General features: G+C 33.9%; 1 protein-coding gene across 2 annotated transcripts in view; it reads left to right on the forward strand.

Moving 5' to 3' along the window:
- LOC145277561 (synaptic vesicle 2-related protein-like) overlaps positions 1–17,357 on the forward strand; it is a 198,463-nt gene that overhangs the window by 110,256 nt on the left and 70,850 nt on the right. For both annotated transcript variants that reach the window (XM_080129039.1, XM_080129048.1), the window contains exons 3-4: positions 10,834–10,932; positions 16,821–16,892. In XM_080129039.1, the coding sequence (XP_079985165.1) occupies positions 10,834–10,932; positions 16,821–16,892 (171 nt within the window). The remainder of the gene's footprint in view (positions 1–10,833; positions 10,933–16,820; positions 16,893–17,357) is intronic.

The raw sequence follows: 17,357 nt of genomic DNA on the forward strand, positions 1-17,357 counted from the left end.
CCCCAACTCGCATTTAGGTAAAAATGCACTTTCATAAATAATTGAATTCATTCAAAACATATCGCTAAAACCAAACTAAACATATATATATATATATATATATATATATATATATATATATATATATATATATATATATATGACAGACTTCTAAATCTCTACTACATATATATACATCGATCAGCTTCTAATTTAATTTTAAATTAAATGATAAAATGATAGTTATTCCTGTATTTTAAAAAAAATATTTTAAGATTCATTCATTCAATTAATTTGAATGCACACACACACACACACACACACACACACACACACACACACACACACATCTCTCTCTCTCTCTCTCTCTCTCATATATATATATCTCTCTCTCTCTCTCTCTCTCATATATCTCAGTAAAAATCTCAATCTTGTTTGCTTGTTTCCACATCTCCTTACTCCAGAATCTTGGAAAATGACGTTGGCACCAGTCCTGAGTTTTTCTGGAGGTGTGGGATGGTGCTCCATCTTGTTGGAAGGTGAAAGGCTGATCTTTGAAGTGTTTCTTCATCTCTTCAAATGCTGGAACCAAAATATCGTTAATGTAGCGATCTGTGTTGATCTAAACCCCCTGCTCCACGAAAATCAGAGGCGACTTCCAAGATTTGGAGACTGCAGCCCACACCATGAGGGAAGACGGCTTTTGTCGGCGGAAAACTATTCTCACGGAGTCATCAATGTCTGCTGAAGATTTTGCGTAAACTCTGTCGTTCTGATTGTTAACAGTCGCTTCAATTGTGAAGAGTTTTTCATCAGAAAAAAAGATCTCTCGCTCTGCCGTGCCAGCCTTCATTTCTCCAAGAAGAAGATTTGCTCTTTCAAGTCTCTTGTACTTTTGGGCAGGTGTGAGGTACTGTCTCTTTCTCATCTTTTAGGGCGACAACTGGAGATCGTTTTTTACGATGGTTCTCATCGAGGTCACGCTCACATTCATGTCTTTAGCCATTTGTCTTGCAGATCTCTTCGGGTTCCTCCTTACCCTCTCTCGGACAGCTTTAATCACCTACTTTGTTCGAGCAGTGCGAGGTCTTCCACTCCTAGGACGGTCTTCAGATGTACCAAGTTCCTTAAATCTGTTCACAACATGGTACACGGTGGATTTAGCCACTTTCAAGAGCTTAATAATCTCTGAGTTTGTCCTTTCCGCGCAATGAAGTTGAATTATGGCCTCTCGTTTGCTCATTTTTCTGAAAGTTTAAACAAAATTATTTTAATATTGTTGTTGAAAATAATTAGATCAATAGTTAGACTAAATACTTACTTTATTTGAAAAGAGAAAACGTGATTTTAACAATATTTAATTCTAAAACTAAAAATGGTCCAAGGACTTTCTGTTTACCCTGTATATGTACCTTTATGAACATTAGACGGCACGAAGAAACTTCACTATCTAAACAACTCATCATATACCCAACGCACTTTATATACAGCGCCTTATATATATATATATATATATAGAGAGAGAGAGAGAGAGAGAGAGAAAGAGAGAGAGACCTTATATCCCCCACAACATAATATTCATTCTGGCGCCATAATGTCATACAGAAGAATATAATAGTAATATTATATGCCCATACCATCATGACTTCTTATTTTACACAGCATATATTAATAATGATTGACATGTTGATTTATGAGGTTGCAGACGTCTTCATCGATATATGGATCATCTGAATATTAATGTCACTACCTACTTATGTATTATGTCTTGTGAAAATGATATGGATACAGCGGCAGCAATTTTATTTATAATAATAAAGATTAGAAAAGATCAATATTCTGTTTTGTAAAATTATATGAAAGCGTTTAAGGGATGCAATTTTTAAGATTATAATTATAGTCTCTCATCTGACATCGGTGGAATGAGTTTGTTGAAGATGACAACAACAAAGCTCTTCTGGCAGACTCTGAACTTTCCAAAAAGAGTGGGTAACAGTTAAGCAGGCCTGAGTGAAGGTTGCACAAACACGAGACAACCTACTCAAGTGGGGTTAAGTACAAGATGCTCGGTGTATCTGCGGTGCCAACATGCAGACCATCGCACACATCCTCACAGACTGTCCCCTGGGCTGGGCATGCTATAATGCAAACCTGAGGGATTCCTCAGACACTGATGATGGATCTCACAATTGAGTGCAACGCCATGATGATAATTTGGCATAACTTCCTGGATATGACCTTAAGTAAAATCCACTGATGACAACTACATTTAGAAGTTTTATGCAGTTACTCTTTACTTGCAGTTAATTCCTGATCCATTCCAATGCAGTGGTGAGTCTCACTTAGTGTTTAAATGCCTAGGGTAAATAAAGGTATCAGTTGCAACACTCCACTTTGGCCTTGTACTAGGCTAGACGGGCGGTCGGAGAGGCCCAATCCGATCAATCAGCTAGTCATGTCAAGTCCTAACACTTACACTGAAAATCTCAATTACAACATTTAAAAAAAAAAATAAACAAACAAATTTAATTTAAAGATAATGCAACATCTTATTACTACAAACATAGATAAACCAGGTAAGTGTTAGAAGGTGATGGCAAGGGTCAATCAATTGATGAGACAAAACCACACAACTGCTCCCTAACCAATGTTTCTATCAAACTGGGAAAGAAGAAACTAAAGGAGGAAACAGGAAATGATGGAACAAACTCAACCAATTGAGTATATCTTTTTTGTATCCCTGGGATGAAAGGGCGAATGGGTTCCTCCGCTAACATCTCCCAGTTTCGGGCTCTGAGGAGGGTGGGGATCAAAAGAGATGAAAATCTAAACAAACTTCCATGGATATAATAAACCCAAACAAAAAACCCAGAAACCAAAAACATAAAACAAAATCGAAAAGAACCCACTCTGACGTAACCAGCAAGAATATAACTATGAAATAATTGATAAAGAAAAATATCCAAGATTCATAGTAATCGAAACCATAGAAGGAAAAAAGATCAACGATCTGTCTCCATTCTTAATTGAAAAAATACTATCTCAAAACAACAACCCAAAACAGCAAAAAAAAAAAAGAAGAAAAATGTCGATCTACTTGTTACAGTAGACAACTATAAAGACGCAAAAAACCTCTTAGAGATGGAAAAATTCCATACCTATAAATGCAAAAGTTTTGCCCATGAAAGACTAAACACATCCAAAGATGTCATAAAAAGCCATGAATTAACCTTGGCTACAGCAGAAGAAATAGAAAATGCCCTAAGAAAACAGGGAGTAATCGATCACGTTCGAATAAACATAAAAAGGAATGGTCAAACCATACCTAAAAAACCTACGTACTAACATTCAATACACCAAAAATTCCCAAAGAAATAAAAATCGGATACACAATAGAAAAAGTAGAACAATATATACCAGCCCCTCTAAGATGTTTCAAGTGTCATAAATATGGACATAACAGAGAAACATTTGCATACACAGAAAATATGTGGAAAATGTGGCTTAAAAGAACCTAACCACACTGAAAGTGAATGCCCCAACGAAACAAAATGCCCAAATTGCCAAGAAAAACACCCAGCATACTCTAAAATATGCAAAATCTTCAAAAAAGAAATAGCTGAAATAAAATACAAACAAAACGTATCCTTTCCTGAAGCAAGAAAAAAATAAGCACTTACGCAGACATCACAAAAAATTTCAAACCAAACAAACCACTACCAAGACTTACTTAAACTAATCTCCGAACTCAAAAATCTAATCGAAACTTTAAAAACTAACCAAAACGAAAACAACAAGAAACAAATACCAGTATCTTCTAAAACTCAGTCAAATAATCTAAACCAAGTCCCAAAGAACAAAAAAGAACCCGAACAACAAAAACCTCAAATAAACCGTGAAAGATCCAAATCACGAACAAGGACAAAAGCAGAAGATAAACACACAATATCTGGAAAGATGAAAACAGAATGGGAAAACACAAATTTTCTTTCCAAAAATCAAAATAAACAAAAAACAGAAATAATATTAATCGAAAACAAAAATAAATTTGAATTGATTGAAACCGAGTGTCACAAAAATAAATCTAGCTCCAAAAATAGAACTGACCAGGAGAAGAAAATGGAGACTGAGGAACAAAGCAGTTCAAGTAAACACAAAACAAAAACCACTCAAAACACAACAAATCAATAGAATACTAGATATAAAAACCTAAACAAAAACCAAACAGAAAAAAAAGAAAGAAAAAACAGTTAAAAAAAAAAAAACGAACCTATTTATGCAAATGATTAAAAACATCATACAGTGGAACTGCAGAGGCATAAAACCAAACTACGAAGAAATCAAACATATAATAGCAAAATATGACCCCAGCATAATCGGCCTACAGGAAACTCTTCTAAAAGAAACAGACACCATCAACTTCAAAGGATACCACATTTACAGCCAAACAAATAGATCACAAATAGATAACCGACCAATAGATGGCACCTCAATTATAATAAAAAAAACAGATACCATATATAAAATTACAACTCTAAACAAACCTTCAAACAATAGCAATTAAAGCTACACTCCACCGACCAACAATCATTTGTTCAATCTACATTCCACCTAAACATAAACTAAATAAAACCGAAATTGAAGATCTGATAACACAACTCCCCACACCTTTTATATTAATGGGGGACTGCAACGCCCATAACAAAATGTGAGGATGTGAGAATATTAACCAAACTGGGAAAATCATTGAATCATTACTGGAATCACCCGAAATAGCCATATTTAACTACAAAGCACACACATACCTTCACCCAAGCACAGGAATGACATCAGCTATCGACCTAAGACTATGCTCCCCCACAATATTTATGGACTTCCAATGGGAGGTTCATAACGACCAGTGCGGCAGCAATCACTTCCCAATTTTTCTCAAAACTCAAGAACCTGCAACAGAAGAAACAAAACCAAAATGGCAAATCTATAAAGCTAACTGGAATGAATTTAGAAAATTTTGTACAAACTTAATTAACCAAGAAATAGTTAACAAACCAGATCCTATGTTAGCTTTCACCAATATGCTAAACAAAATTAGTTAGAATGTTACAACAGAATGTAAAGAAGCAATAACCAACAGGAAAAAAATGCTAAAACACTTCAAACAACATCCTACAAAACCCAACTTCCAAAAAATACCTACAAGCACGAGCAAAAGCACGATATATTATAAAAAAAAGCAAAAAAGAAACCTGGCAAAACTATATTTTCAAATTGAACAACAACACGCCATCAAAAAACATGGGAAATAATAAGGAAAATAACTGGAAAAAAACTTGGAACACCAATAAATAATATAAGTACACCAAATGATAGACAAACTATAGACAAAAAAGAAATAGCAAACATAATCGGAAATGAATTCAGCCAAAACTCATCATCCAACCAAATTCCAAAAATATAAAAACAATGCAGAAAAAGAAAAACTCAACTTCACATCCAATAACAAAGAATACTATAACACCTCTTTCACTATAACAAAACTAAAAAATACAATTCATAAAAGTAAAGATACAGCTACCGGTCTAGACGACATCCACTATCAATTTCTAAAACACATGCCAGACACATCTCTCAACATTCTCTTACAGATAATTAACAAAATATGGTGGATTAACAATTTCCCAAATCATCCCAATTCCTAAAGCAGGAAAAGATCACTCCAACCCTACCAATTATCGTCCCATCACCCTAACAAGCTGTATATGCAAAACAACAGAAAGGATGGTCAATACAAGACTAATGTGGCATTTAGAAAAATATAACCTCATCTCTATGCACCAAATCGGATTTAGACAAAATCAAGGTACTAACAACCAACTTATTCGACTAGAAACATATATTCGTAACGGTCTAATAAGGAACCATCACATGGTCTCAATCTTTTTTGATCTCGAAAAAGCGTATGACACCATGTGGAGGCACGGAATCTTGAAAAATATTCATAATATGGGAATCAGAGGAAACCTAGCAAAATTTATCCAAGAATTCCTATCCCACAGAACATTTAAAGTACGCTTAGGAAATATAACATCAGATCAATACACACAAGAAACAGGGGTACCACAGTGTAGTGTACTATCTGCCACCCTTTTTCTAATTAAAATCAATAGTATAATCAAAAACGTTAACATGGGATTCGAAAAAACATTATTTGTTGATGACTTTTCAATAACTTGCTCATCACCGAGTATGCCAACTATCGAAAGACAAATGCAACATTGCCTTAACAAAATAGATCTTTGGGTTAACGAAAATGGAGTCAAAATGTCCAAAAGAAAAACCACATGTATCCACTTTTATAAGAAATGAAAATACCACCTTGACCCACAACTCAAACTCGATGGGCAAATAATACCAGTATTACAACATACCAAATTTCTAGGGATCATTTTTGATAATAAACTAAACTTCAAGGAGTACATTAACAAATTAAAACAAAAATGCTTAAAAGCAATAAATATCTTAAAAATAGTATCAAAACTAGACTGGGGAGCAGATCAAGCTACAATGCTCAAAATATATCGCTCACATATCAGATCCAAACTGGACTATGGTTGTGCCATATACAGCTCTACTTACAAATCCTACAAAAACAAACTACTAACAATACAGAATCAAAGTTTAAGACTTATCCTGGGAGCCTATCGAACTTCACCAATGGAAAGCCTTCACGTAGAAGCCCAAGAACTACCCCTGAACTTAAGATGGAAAAAACTAGCGTTACAATATGCAACAAAGCAACCCCGAAAACCCAACATACAAAACTACCTTTAACCCACAATATACAAATTTCTATTCAGGGAAATCAGAAAGTATACCCTCCTTTGGACACAGAATTAAAGAAATAATACATCAAATCAATGAAAACCCCGACAATATAATTACTCAAAAAAATAAATGACAGACCACCATGGACATTACACAAACCAAAAACAGACCTAACACTTACTGCTTACAAGAAAAGCATTACAAATAATATAACAAACAGAAGCAACTTTGGAGAACTAAGAGAAAAATATGCAGAATACATAGAAATATACACCGATGGGTCTAAAAATATAAACGGAACAAGCGCAGCATGCACAGATGGACAAAATCAATATCAAATACGACTGCCCAACGAGGCTTCAATATATACAGCCGAGTGGTAGGCCATCAAAATAGCTCTCAAACACATCAAAGACATCAACGAACAAAAAGCCATAATATATACAGACTCCCTATCCTGTATCATGGCCCTTGAAGTAAAATCTAAACACCCTTTTATCACAGAAATTATACAAGAATACAACGAAATAACCGAAAAAAACAATAAAAAAATAATAATAGCCTGGATACCAAGCCATGTCGGCATTCCAGGAAATGAAAAGGCAGACAAACTGGCTAAAGAAGCCACAAACCACCAAATGAAAACAATTAAAATACCACACACAGACCTAAAAAGAAAAATTAATGAATATATAGAAAACAAGTGGCAAGTGGAATGGAACAATGCACTGCAAACAAATTACACGAACACCAACCAATAATTAAAAACGAAAAACAAAAAATTTTTAAGGGAAGAAGAGAAGAAATTGTACTAAACCTAATACGAATTGGACATACAAAATTAACTCATTTCTACCAAAGCAAAGTAGAGGAAACACCAAATTGCACACTCTGCAACCAACAACTAACACTCTGCAACCAACAACTAACAATTAAATTCTGACAGAATGTAGAAAACACACGCAAAAGAAATATTTTAAAACAACAAACATTTGAAAAGTGTTCCAAGAAGTGGAGCCCCAACAAATCATAAACTATTTAAAAGAAACAAATGTATTCAAACTCCTATAAAGTAAACAAGTAAAATTTATTTTAGAAAAACAAACGTCTTACAACTAAAACAATTTTTCGGAAAACCTAAAGCATCTTGCTTCAAAAGATAAACTTTTCAAGAAACTTAAAATATTTTTACAAGAAACTGAAAACCTATTACATCAACAAAACATTTTTGGCATTAAATGACCCTTAGAGGTTGAAATGCCGTTAAACAAACACATTCACTCACTCACTTAGTGTTTAAATACAAGGTGCCTTAAATAAGTTAACAGACTTTTTTCATATGGGCACTATTATTGATAGCACACACATGAAATTCTAGTCTCCTTTAAAGTAATCTCTTTCTGCTCTCGTCAAAGTTTCTTTCAGCCTCTAAGGAATAACCAAAAGTACCAGGGAGCAAAGGATGGTAAAGAACTGTCTTGATGTCCATCTTGGTCAAATAGTCTGTGATAAAGATGGAATTGTGTATTGGTGCATTTGCACAAATCCTCTGCATCTTCAGTTCTTCATGAATAATTGTGTACAGTTTCAACACTGACATCAAACTGTGCACTTATTGTCTCTATAGACACACAACGGTCTTATTCATAAAATTCTTTATTTCGTCAATCAACTCTGGTGTTCTGACTTCCTTATTCTTTCCACATCTCATTATTCCTCACAAATTCCTTGCTTTCCTTGAATCTCTTATGCGACTCAAAAACTGGTGCTTGATTCATGCAAGGTGGTCCAAAAGCAGTCTGAAGCATTCCATACGTTTCTGCGGCATTTTTTCTAAGTTTAAAACAGAATTTTATTGCATATAGTTTTTCTAAAGTATCTTCACGTCCAGATTGCATTTTTGAAATTCACCAGTTGTGACAATCAGGCTTTAGTAGGGTGTATTCCAATTCCTGCTGTAGCTGTTCATATGAACCTGAAATCGTAAAAATTTGTCAGTCATCTCATAAGATGTGTAGCAGTAACATACTGAATTTTCAAGAATCTACAACAATTTTAAATGCCTGTACAAAAAAAAAGTCTGGAAGCTTACTGAAGGCACCTGGTAGAATTGTTTAAGAACTTTTACCAAAATGACTGAATTCGGTATTAAATGTTTTTAATACTAATGATTCGCTATTTATCGAGACGAAAAGCCACTCGAGAATAAAGATATGCATAGATTTGCCAGTTGGGTGATGGTGAAAATTTTAAGAGGATTAAAAATGATGAATGAATTGAACAAAATTTTATTACATTTGAAGACGGTTTATAAAAAGTATTTAATAATCTGAAAGTCATGGTGTAGACCATTGCGTCAATTAGTCTAGTACATTAATAATCTAATAATCTCAGCAAATAAAACTCTTGATACATTAAACCATTTGTATGAACAAATCTCGGCAGTTGAGCATTCTTTATAGGAAAACTATTTTCATTAAATGAAAATTTAAATGTTTATTTTCTATATAGATATTTAATAAGTTTTGAGTATAAATATCGCAATTAAGCTATACAGAATTTTCCAATTTTCATCCTTGTCAGACTATAGCTTATGATGAAACGCAGAAAATTCTGTGTAGCTTAATTGCCATATGTTTTCAAAACTTCCCATCTAGCTCTTCTCGCATATTGAACACTGTTGGAGCAAATACTGAAAATAGATATATAAAATAAAATGCAGACTATCTAGTTGTGTACAAATCACAAGAGCGATAATAATCTTCTATCATGTTTGAAAGTGACACAATGTTCAACAAGCAACATCAGTGATGTGCCACTGTACAACTCGTGCTCTCTACCGATCCAAGTTATGACAAGACCATTGCCAGCACGCTCAAAATGCAAATTCGGACCGTTCAACGCTTGAGGGTGCAGCTCAATGAAGTTTCCGGCTACAATTATGGTTTTTGGTGGGATTTCAAGTGAGGGCCACATCATGCCACCTCACATCTTTGAAGTCGGCTTGAAAGTCAACACCAAAGTGTACCTGGATGTGCTGAAGACTGTGGTTATTCCCTAGTGCAATCAGGTGGCTGCTGGCAGACCATGGGTGTGGCAGCAGAGCTCGGAGCTGACCCATAAGTGGTTCTTTTGACATGTAGAGAATTGGGTGAAAAGATGAAGTGTGATTTTGCGACAATTTTATGCCAACTTCAGTCACACAAAAATTTGGAGCTTGGGCCCCGCGCAAACTTTATTTTGCTGTTAAAATTCATTTTCTTAAAAAAAACAACAAAAAAAACGCGGGAACTTATGCAACAACCTAATATTTCCACTGGACTATCTGTAAAAAAATTGAATATCGAGTGCATTAGCAAGTCCTGGGAACATATATCAGAAAAAAAAACAGTTGGAAATAAGTCATGTGCTATCCACTATGACTATGCAATTTCTACAGCTACATACCTAGAAAACGGAGCTATTAAACCTGACATAGTGACATGGAACAAGGAGAAAGAAGCAACCTTAGTAGAAGTTAGTGTTGCCAGTGATACTGGGTTAAATGGAGCTATATGAGAGAAAAGATAATGAAATATTAACGTCTGAAAAGAAATTGGAATCTTAGGAAGATTTCTATCATTCCAGTAATTATAAGAGCTACCAAACTAATGGAAAAAAATTTCATAAATTACCTGGCACATATACCTGGTAAATCAAATGCAAGAAATATACAAACAATTGCACTTTCAGGGATTGTTATAATCTTAATATCTCTTGGTTAGAATGTATTAGAGATTGGGTGAATGTCGGGCATTTGGTAGGATGCCCCATCCTCAGCTAGAACAAAATAAGAAAATTTAAAAACAAAAGCAAAATATTTAAAATTATAAAACACGTGTATATTTTATGTGTACGTTTTCAAAAAAAAATAATCATTTCGCATCTGTAATAATCAACTTTTATTCTTCATTATTCAAAAAAGTTATTAAAAAAATGGCGATCTTTACATATTTTGATTTTTATATCTTTTTTTTCTTTTTCTTTCAGATGGCTGATGCAATGGAGATGATGATTTTAAGTATTCTTGCCCCTGCTTTGCATTGTAGTTGGAATCTCAGTGGAATCAAACAAGCTTTGTTAACTACGGTAAATAATGTCGACGTTTTTTTTTTTTTTTTTAATTTATTTCTTACATCAAATAGAAACAAACCTTATAAGAAAATTCTGATTTTTTCTTTTCCTTTTTTAAATCTTTTCATGAATAAGTGTTCATAATGATTTTCTCTTCCTCTCCCCTTTTCTCTCTCCTTCTTCCCTTTTCTCTCTCCCTCTTTATCTACCTTGATCCCCTTTTATCTGCCTCCCCTTTTATCTCTCCCTTTTCCCTTTTTTGTCATTTCTCCCCTCTTTCTATCTCCCTATGTCTGATTGTGACCTTAAAGTAGATTTGATGATGAAACCCTAATTTGGGAAGTATGATTACCATTTAGCTACAATTACTCTCACGTATGCAGTGGTAATACCTCCCAGCCAATGCGTTAAATAAAATTTGTCTTAGGCATGACCCTAAATTGCCAAGGATATTTTATCCAAGATGTTTGCTTTTATCACACCTGATGGCCCTGAAATCCATCTTTCCCAGTCTTTCCTAGTTTTTTTTTTTTTACCTGATTTCCCAACCCTTTGAAATACTGAAGCCCATACCTCCTCCCCAAATGTATCAGAAATTACACAAAACTGCATACAGTGATATGGCCTCAAATTTGGAAAATTTGATGAGTGTGAAGTTGTTCTTCAGTTACCAGTACTCCTTGGTCCACCCTGACTCTGTAATGTTAAACAAAAACGTTTATAGATTATTTGCTTATTGTCTCTCTCTCTCTCTCTCTCTCTCTTTCTCTCTCTTTCTCAAGATCACTATTGATCGATTGCCTTTTCAATCAGTATTGTTAAACTGAAAAAAAAAAGAATTTCGCTAGCATTGTAACATGTTTAGTCATGACTTTAGAACATGAAAAATTATGAGTATTTCAGAACATCTAATTAAGGAGTATTTGGACATTTGCAAAATATATTGTTTAATAGTTATTTTAAATTGTATGCAAGTGACTTATTTTAATATACAATCAACATATACTAATAAAAACAATAAAAATGCTCCAAATGGAGAATAAATTTGATTTCAAAAGCAAGTAAAATGATCTAGAAAACACTGTTGTAGTGTAAAAATACATGACAACAAAATTATAATTTTCAAAGGATCAAACAATAGACAAAACACGATAAACAGCGGTTGTAAATATAACAAATATTTTTATTTAGAAAAAAAAAATGCTAAAAGCGTTTTCGTGCGAGTTTCATTGCGGCAATATGAGAATTTCTGTTTATATGAAAAGTATCTCTTGTGTTAGCTTCATGTAAAAGAAAATTTGTCAGATAGGTACAGCCGAACTCTGGGATACGGCATTAAATATTAGTAACAAAATACAGTACAGCATATAATACACATGTATATAACCAATTGATATTTTTATAAATAAAACCGTAATGCGGGGCAAATACCGTAACCAGAGGCCAATAAAAACATTGTATTCCACATCGTAACCTGAAAAACACGTATCCTAAGGCCACCGTAACTCGAGGTTCTACTACATGAACAGTAGTAAATAGTCATAGTGTTGTTAGTTTAATTGATGCTGCTAATATTCTGTTCTTTGTAGGCAAGTACTTGTTATTGTCAGATGTTTGTCTGCATGGAAAATGTATAGAACAGAAAGTACTCTTGCCATTGTGGGTTTGGACAATGACATGCCAAATAAGCAGATTCTATATCTCTCCACTAGATTCTGATTGGGACCCAAAGTGAGTAAATCTGTTGGTGGGGAATACGTATTTTGCTTTGACGTGGAGATTGCCAAACATTGTTTCATTGCCGATTGCAGCCTTCTTTCATGTAGACGATTATGACAATTGCCGCTGCCGTGGTTCGTCAATGCTGATAATTGTATAAGGTACTAGTATGATGACATATAGTAGTAATTTCCCTAATACATGCTTTGGTTTTGGTTGCTTTGGAAAAAGTACAATTTGTTTTGGTGTGGACATGTGATATCTTGTTGGTTTCTAGTAACCGTCTGTTTTTACACTACTTTGTCTTGGTCTTTTATAGCTGTGGTCATAGAAGACACTATAATATTTTTCCTACCATGCCTAACATGCTAATTGGCTAAGTGGAATATTATAATATGAGGGCGGTTTCAAAAATAAGGCCTCCTAATCTTTAACTCAAAATCCAAAAATTTGAAGAGCTACGAAGAGAGGTGTGGTACCATCAAAACGAGCGCACTTTTGTGCTCCAGAATTTTTTATTTTTTTATTTTATTTATTTATTTATTTTTTTCTGTGAATGTTGATCCGTTCAATATTTTTTTTCTGCATGGAGAAATTCAATGAAGCATCTCTTCTGATACACACCCATGGCAGGGTTTTCTTTCTTTGAGTATTACACCATCAATATCTGTAACAGAGATAAAACTTTCAGGTCACGAGTGCATAAGTTCAAGCATCATCTATATATCAATACGATAGCGTGTGTGTTATTTTCTATGTCACGCTTACATCCGGGTCGTTTAATTGTTATGTATTTCCATTTCTTGTCATAAATAATTTTACCAAGAATTCTTCATAAGTTTTGGTTTCGGTTTCGATTATGGCTGAAGGAACTCAAGTTATATACATATGTTTTTTTCATAAGTTTTTATTTCGGTTTTGATTCAAGCTAAAGCACCCAAGTCATATGGGTATACTTTTATTTTTGAAATCGCAACTTTAAAATATATAAAAACCGATAGTACATTAACTCTATAATAATATATACGAAATCTGCGAAAATTAAAATATCATATTTAAGCATACTTTACAGCCCGGGCGCCCCTGCTAGCTTAGATAAATACTTTTTCAGTTTTAACAAAAAAGCTGCAATAATATCAGAGCGTTTCCATTTACACTGAACATCTACAGAATGCCAACATCAATATATTACATATGAATGAGTTCCCTGTGGAATTTCCACAGGTCCCGCTAGTAATAATATAATTTCCTATCCTCTCTGATCCGTTCAAGTGGAATGAAAAATAGGAGGCATTAATATTGGAACGCCACTTGTAGTATTTCATTCCATACGGAAAACAAATTTGATGACAAAGATTTACTCCAATTCTCAGAGGAAGTTTGCTCATGATTATATGATCACCAACATCTGTGTATTTAATTTTCTCACATTATTTACTTACAATTTCAGGGGGGGGGGTCTGTTAAAAAAAAATACATTTTCTTCAGTAATTCAATTGTAGTAATCACTTCTTCATTTCTTAACAGCATTTTAAATGTTGAAAATTCATAAACAATCATTTATTTTAGTTGTATATATTTATATTGATAAGAATGTATATTTTTACCTTAAATGTGGCTATGAACCTTGAAAATAAAACAGATTTCCATGTGTAGAGAAAGGATGAATGTAAATATGATTGCAAAAAAAAAAAAAAAAAGAAAAAAAAACTCGCTGTAAAACAAAATAAAATATGGTTTAGAGTATGTCCTTCTTTAAGGTTAATTCATAAGATAAAGAGAAAAATGAATTTGGGTATTTGGAGGTCCTTTGGTGCAACAGTTAGGAATTGATGAGTTACACTAACTACAAAATGCACCCAAAATAGTTAATGAACAGTTTAGAGATGTTTCTGTTATCTATTCTATCTGCTAGATGACATATGGATGAATTTTCTGAAAATATATAGAGGCGTTGTTATTCAGTCGCTTCTCGTTAGAATATCTGGATCTCATTTGTAACAAGATGAAATCGAAAAATATGTGAAGCAGTCTATGTTTAAAATACCACAAGTTTAAACAGTAACTTGGTGGCAAAACGAAACTATTTTGTTGGTGCAAAATACGCAAAACCTTGAAACCCTTCTATTCTAAATTTAGTTTTGCCTGTGCTGTATCATCGAGTGAAAAACAATCTATAGATATAAATTATAAAATAGATTTATTCACGTTTTCGAGCCACGTCACAACAGTTTGTTCATTCTTAGATTACAATTCCACGTCACAACAGTTTGTTCATTCTTAGATTACGATTCCACGTCACAACAGGTTGTTCATTCTTAGATTACGATTCCACGTCACAACAGGTTGTTCATTCTTAGATTACGATTCCACGTCACAACAGTTTGTTCATTCTTAGATTACAATTCCACGTCACAACAGTTTGTTCATTCTTAGATTACGATTCCACGTCACAACAGGTTGTTCATTCTTAGATTACGATTCCACGTCACAACAGGTTGTTCATTCTTAGATTACGATTCCACGTCACAACAGTTTGTTCATTCTTAGATTACAATTCCACGTCACAACAGTTTGTTCATTCTTAGATTACGATTCCACGTCACAACAGGTTGTTCATTCTTAGATTACAATTCCACGTCACAACAGTTTGTTCATTCTTAGATTACGATTCCACGTCACAACAGTTTGTTCATTCTTAGATTACGATTCCACGTCACAACAGTTTGTTCATTCTTAGATTACGATTCCACGTCACAACAGGTTGTTCATTCTTAGATTACGATTCCACGTCACAACAGGTTGTTCATTCTTAGATTATCACCTCTATTTCTCACACTGTTAAATATACTCTACGAATGTACCAAAATTTGTATAAATGGGAGTTGATTCTGTGCTCACTTTGGTTCAGGTGGTAAGTGCACTCTTTCAATACAATTCGCTAAAATCAACTAACTTGTCCACGAAATTTCAATTATGACTATCCCACAGCCTTTGTTTTATCATTGTTCAATGATATAAGAAAACACTTTGGTAATGATCTCAGTATAAGGTGTGGTCTAGAATGGCCTTCACACTCACCCGATGTTAACCGCCCCCCACCCCCAAACTTTTATCTATGAGGTTATCTCAAAGATAATGTCTTTAAAAACAAACTTCCTGGACTGAAGAGGGCCACCAAAGCTAAAACTAAGGTGGTGTAAAGAGAGGAGTATGTCAGAGTTATTAACCCATTTCAGCTTAGCCGTACATATATGGCACAGTAAGAGCATGATACAATATTGCGTCATACATTTCTCCAGAGTGAAAAAAGCTGAACATAGTCATTGGGAACGCTTATCAGACGTCTTACAACATGTATGCATGTGTAATGCTCTTCAAAGCTAAAATCGGAATAGTGTAAAGAGAAGAATGTGCCAGAGTTATTGATAATTGCATACATTGTATGCAGGTTTGCTTATCGTTGAATAGCAATACTACAAAGACTGTTGGAAATTCATGATTAAAATTTGGTGGATAAGTCCATTAAGTATTTCAAAGTATACAAAAGAAAATTACCTTCAGGATCAATTTAAGGTCACATTCGCACAGGAATGGTGATGGTTGGACAATTTAAATTGATCCATTGTAAATGCCACAGCAATATAAGCTCAATATTTATCCATGTAAACCAATTTACTCATCCCTTAGGAAGAGGTGAGAACAAGCATAAGAGATAAGCATTGTAAAAGAAAAAGTTTATGCAGCTAACTATGAAGCTATGAAATCAGTCTGTTTTTCTGTTGTTATTTTTACTTTTATTTTATTTGGCATTTATATATATATATATATATATATATATATATATATATATATATATATATATATATATAATTAAGTTTGGGAAGGAATCTGTATTCTAAATTTTCTTTCTCGATTAATTTACTAAAACCACCTAACAATATATCAAGTGAGGTTGAACTCTGATTAGCTAACTACTTATCACCCCAACTGCAATATAAATTGGCTGTCAGTGCCACCTATCTTGATGTACTATAAACAGACTCTGCTCAAGAGTGACAATTTAAACCAAAAAAGTTACAGAAATTTAATCAACATTTTCTGTTATCTCTTATTTTTCTATTTTAATATAAATAATGTAATCTGACTTGTTTTAGTTTGAGTAATTTTCTTGTGTTCTTCAGGTTGTTTTTTGTGGAATGATGGCAAGTGCTGGACTCTGGGGAAGCATCTGTGACAAATATGGCCGAAAAGCAGTAAGTAACATTATTTTCTATGTTCTTTCAATTCTTGTTTGTGGTTCCGTTAGAGTCCTGAGGAAAAACAACTCTGAACTAAATATGTTGAACAGAAAAGCAAATACAACAAATAAAGAATGTAGGTATATGTCAGTCCGACTGCCACAAATACAAGACTCGAGCTAACCATGTCAAGTTATACCTGTTCACACACGTAACCACACATAGGCCAAACACGTTGTAGCAGAGTACATTGCAAGGAACATAGGACAAGTAATATCGCGGCTCCTTTTTTTAGTGTAACAACATTTATTTCCGGGTACTTTCCTGAATATACTCCTCTCTGACCTCTGTCCTCTCAAACGTCATCCACTTCTCTAACGTGTTCTCTCCCCTTTTTATAGCCTTTTTTTATCGTGACATTATTTTGTGCATGACTCTGTATTTGCATACACACAGCAACATTCTGTTACAACCAACGCT

This window comes from Euprymna scolopes, chromosome 1, assembly GCF_053919585.1.
Source record: "Euprymna scolopes isolate OS-2025 chromosome 1, ASM5391958v1, whole genome shotgun sequence".
Taxonomy (NCBI): domain Eukaryota; kingdom Metazoa; phylum Mollusca; class Cephalopoda; order Sepiida; family Sepiolidae; genus Euprymna; species Euprymna scolopes.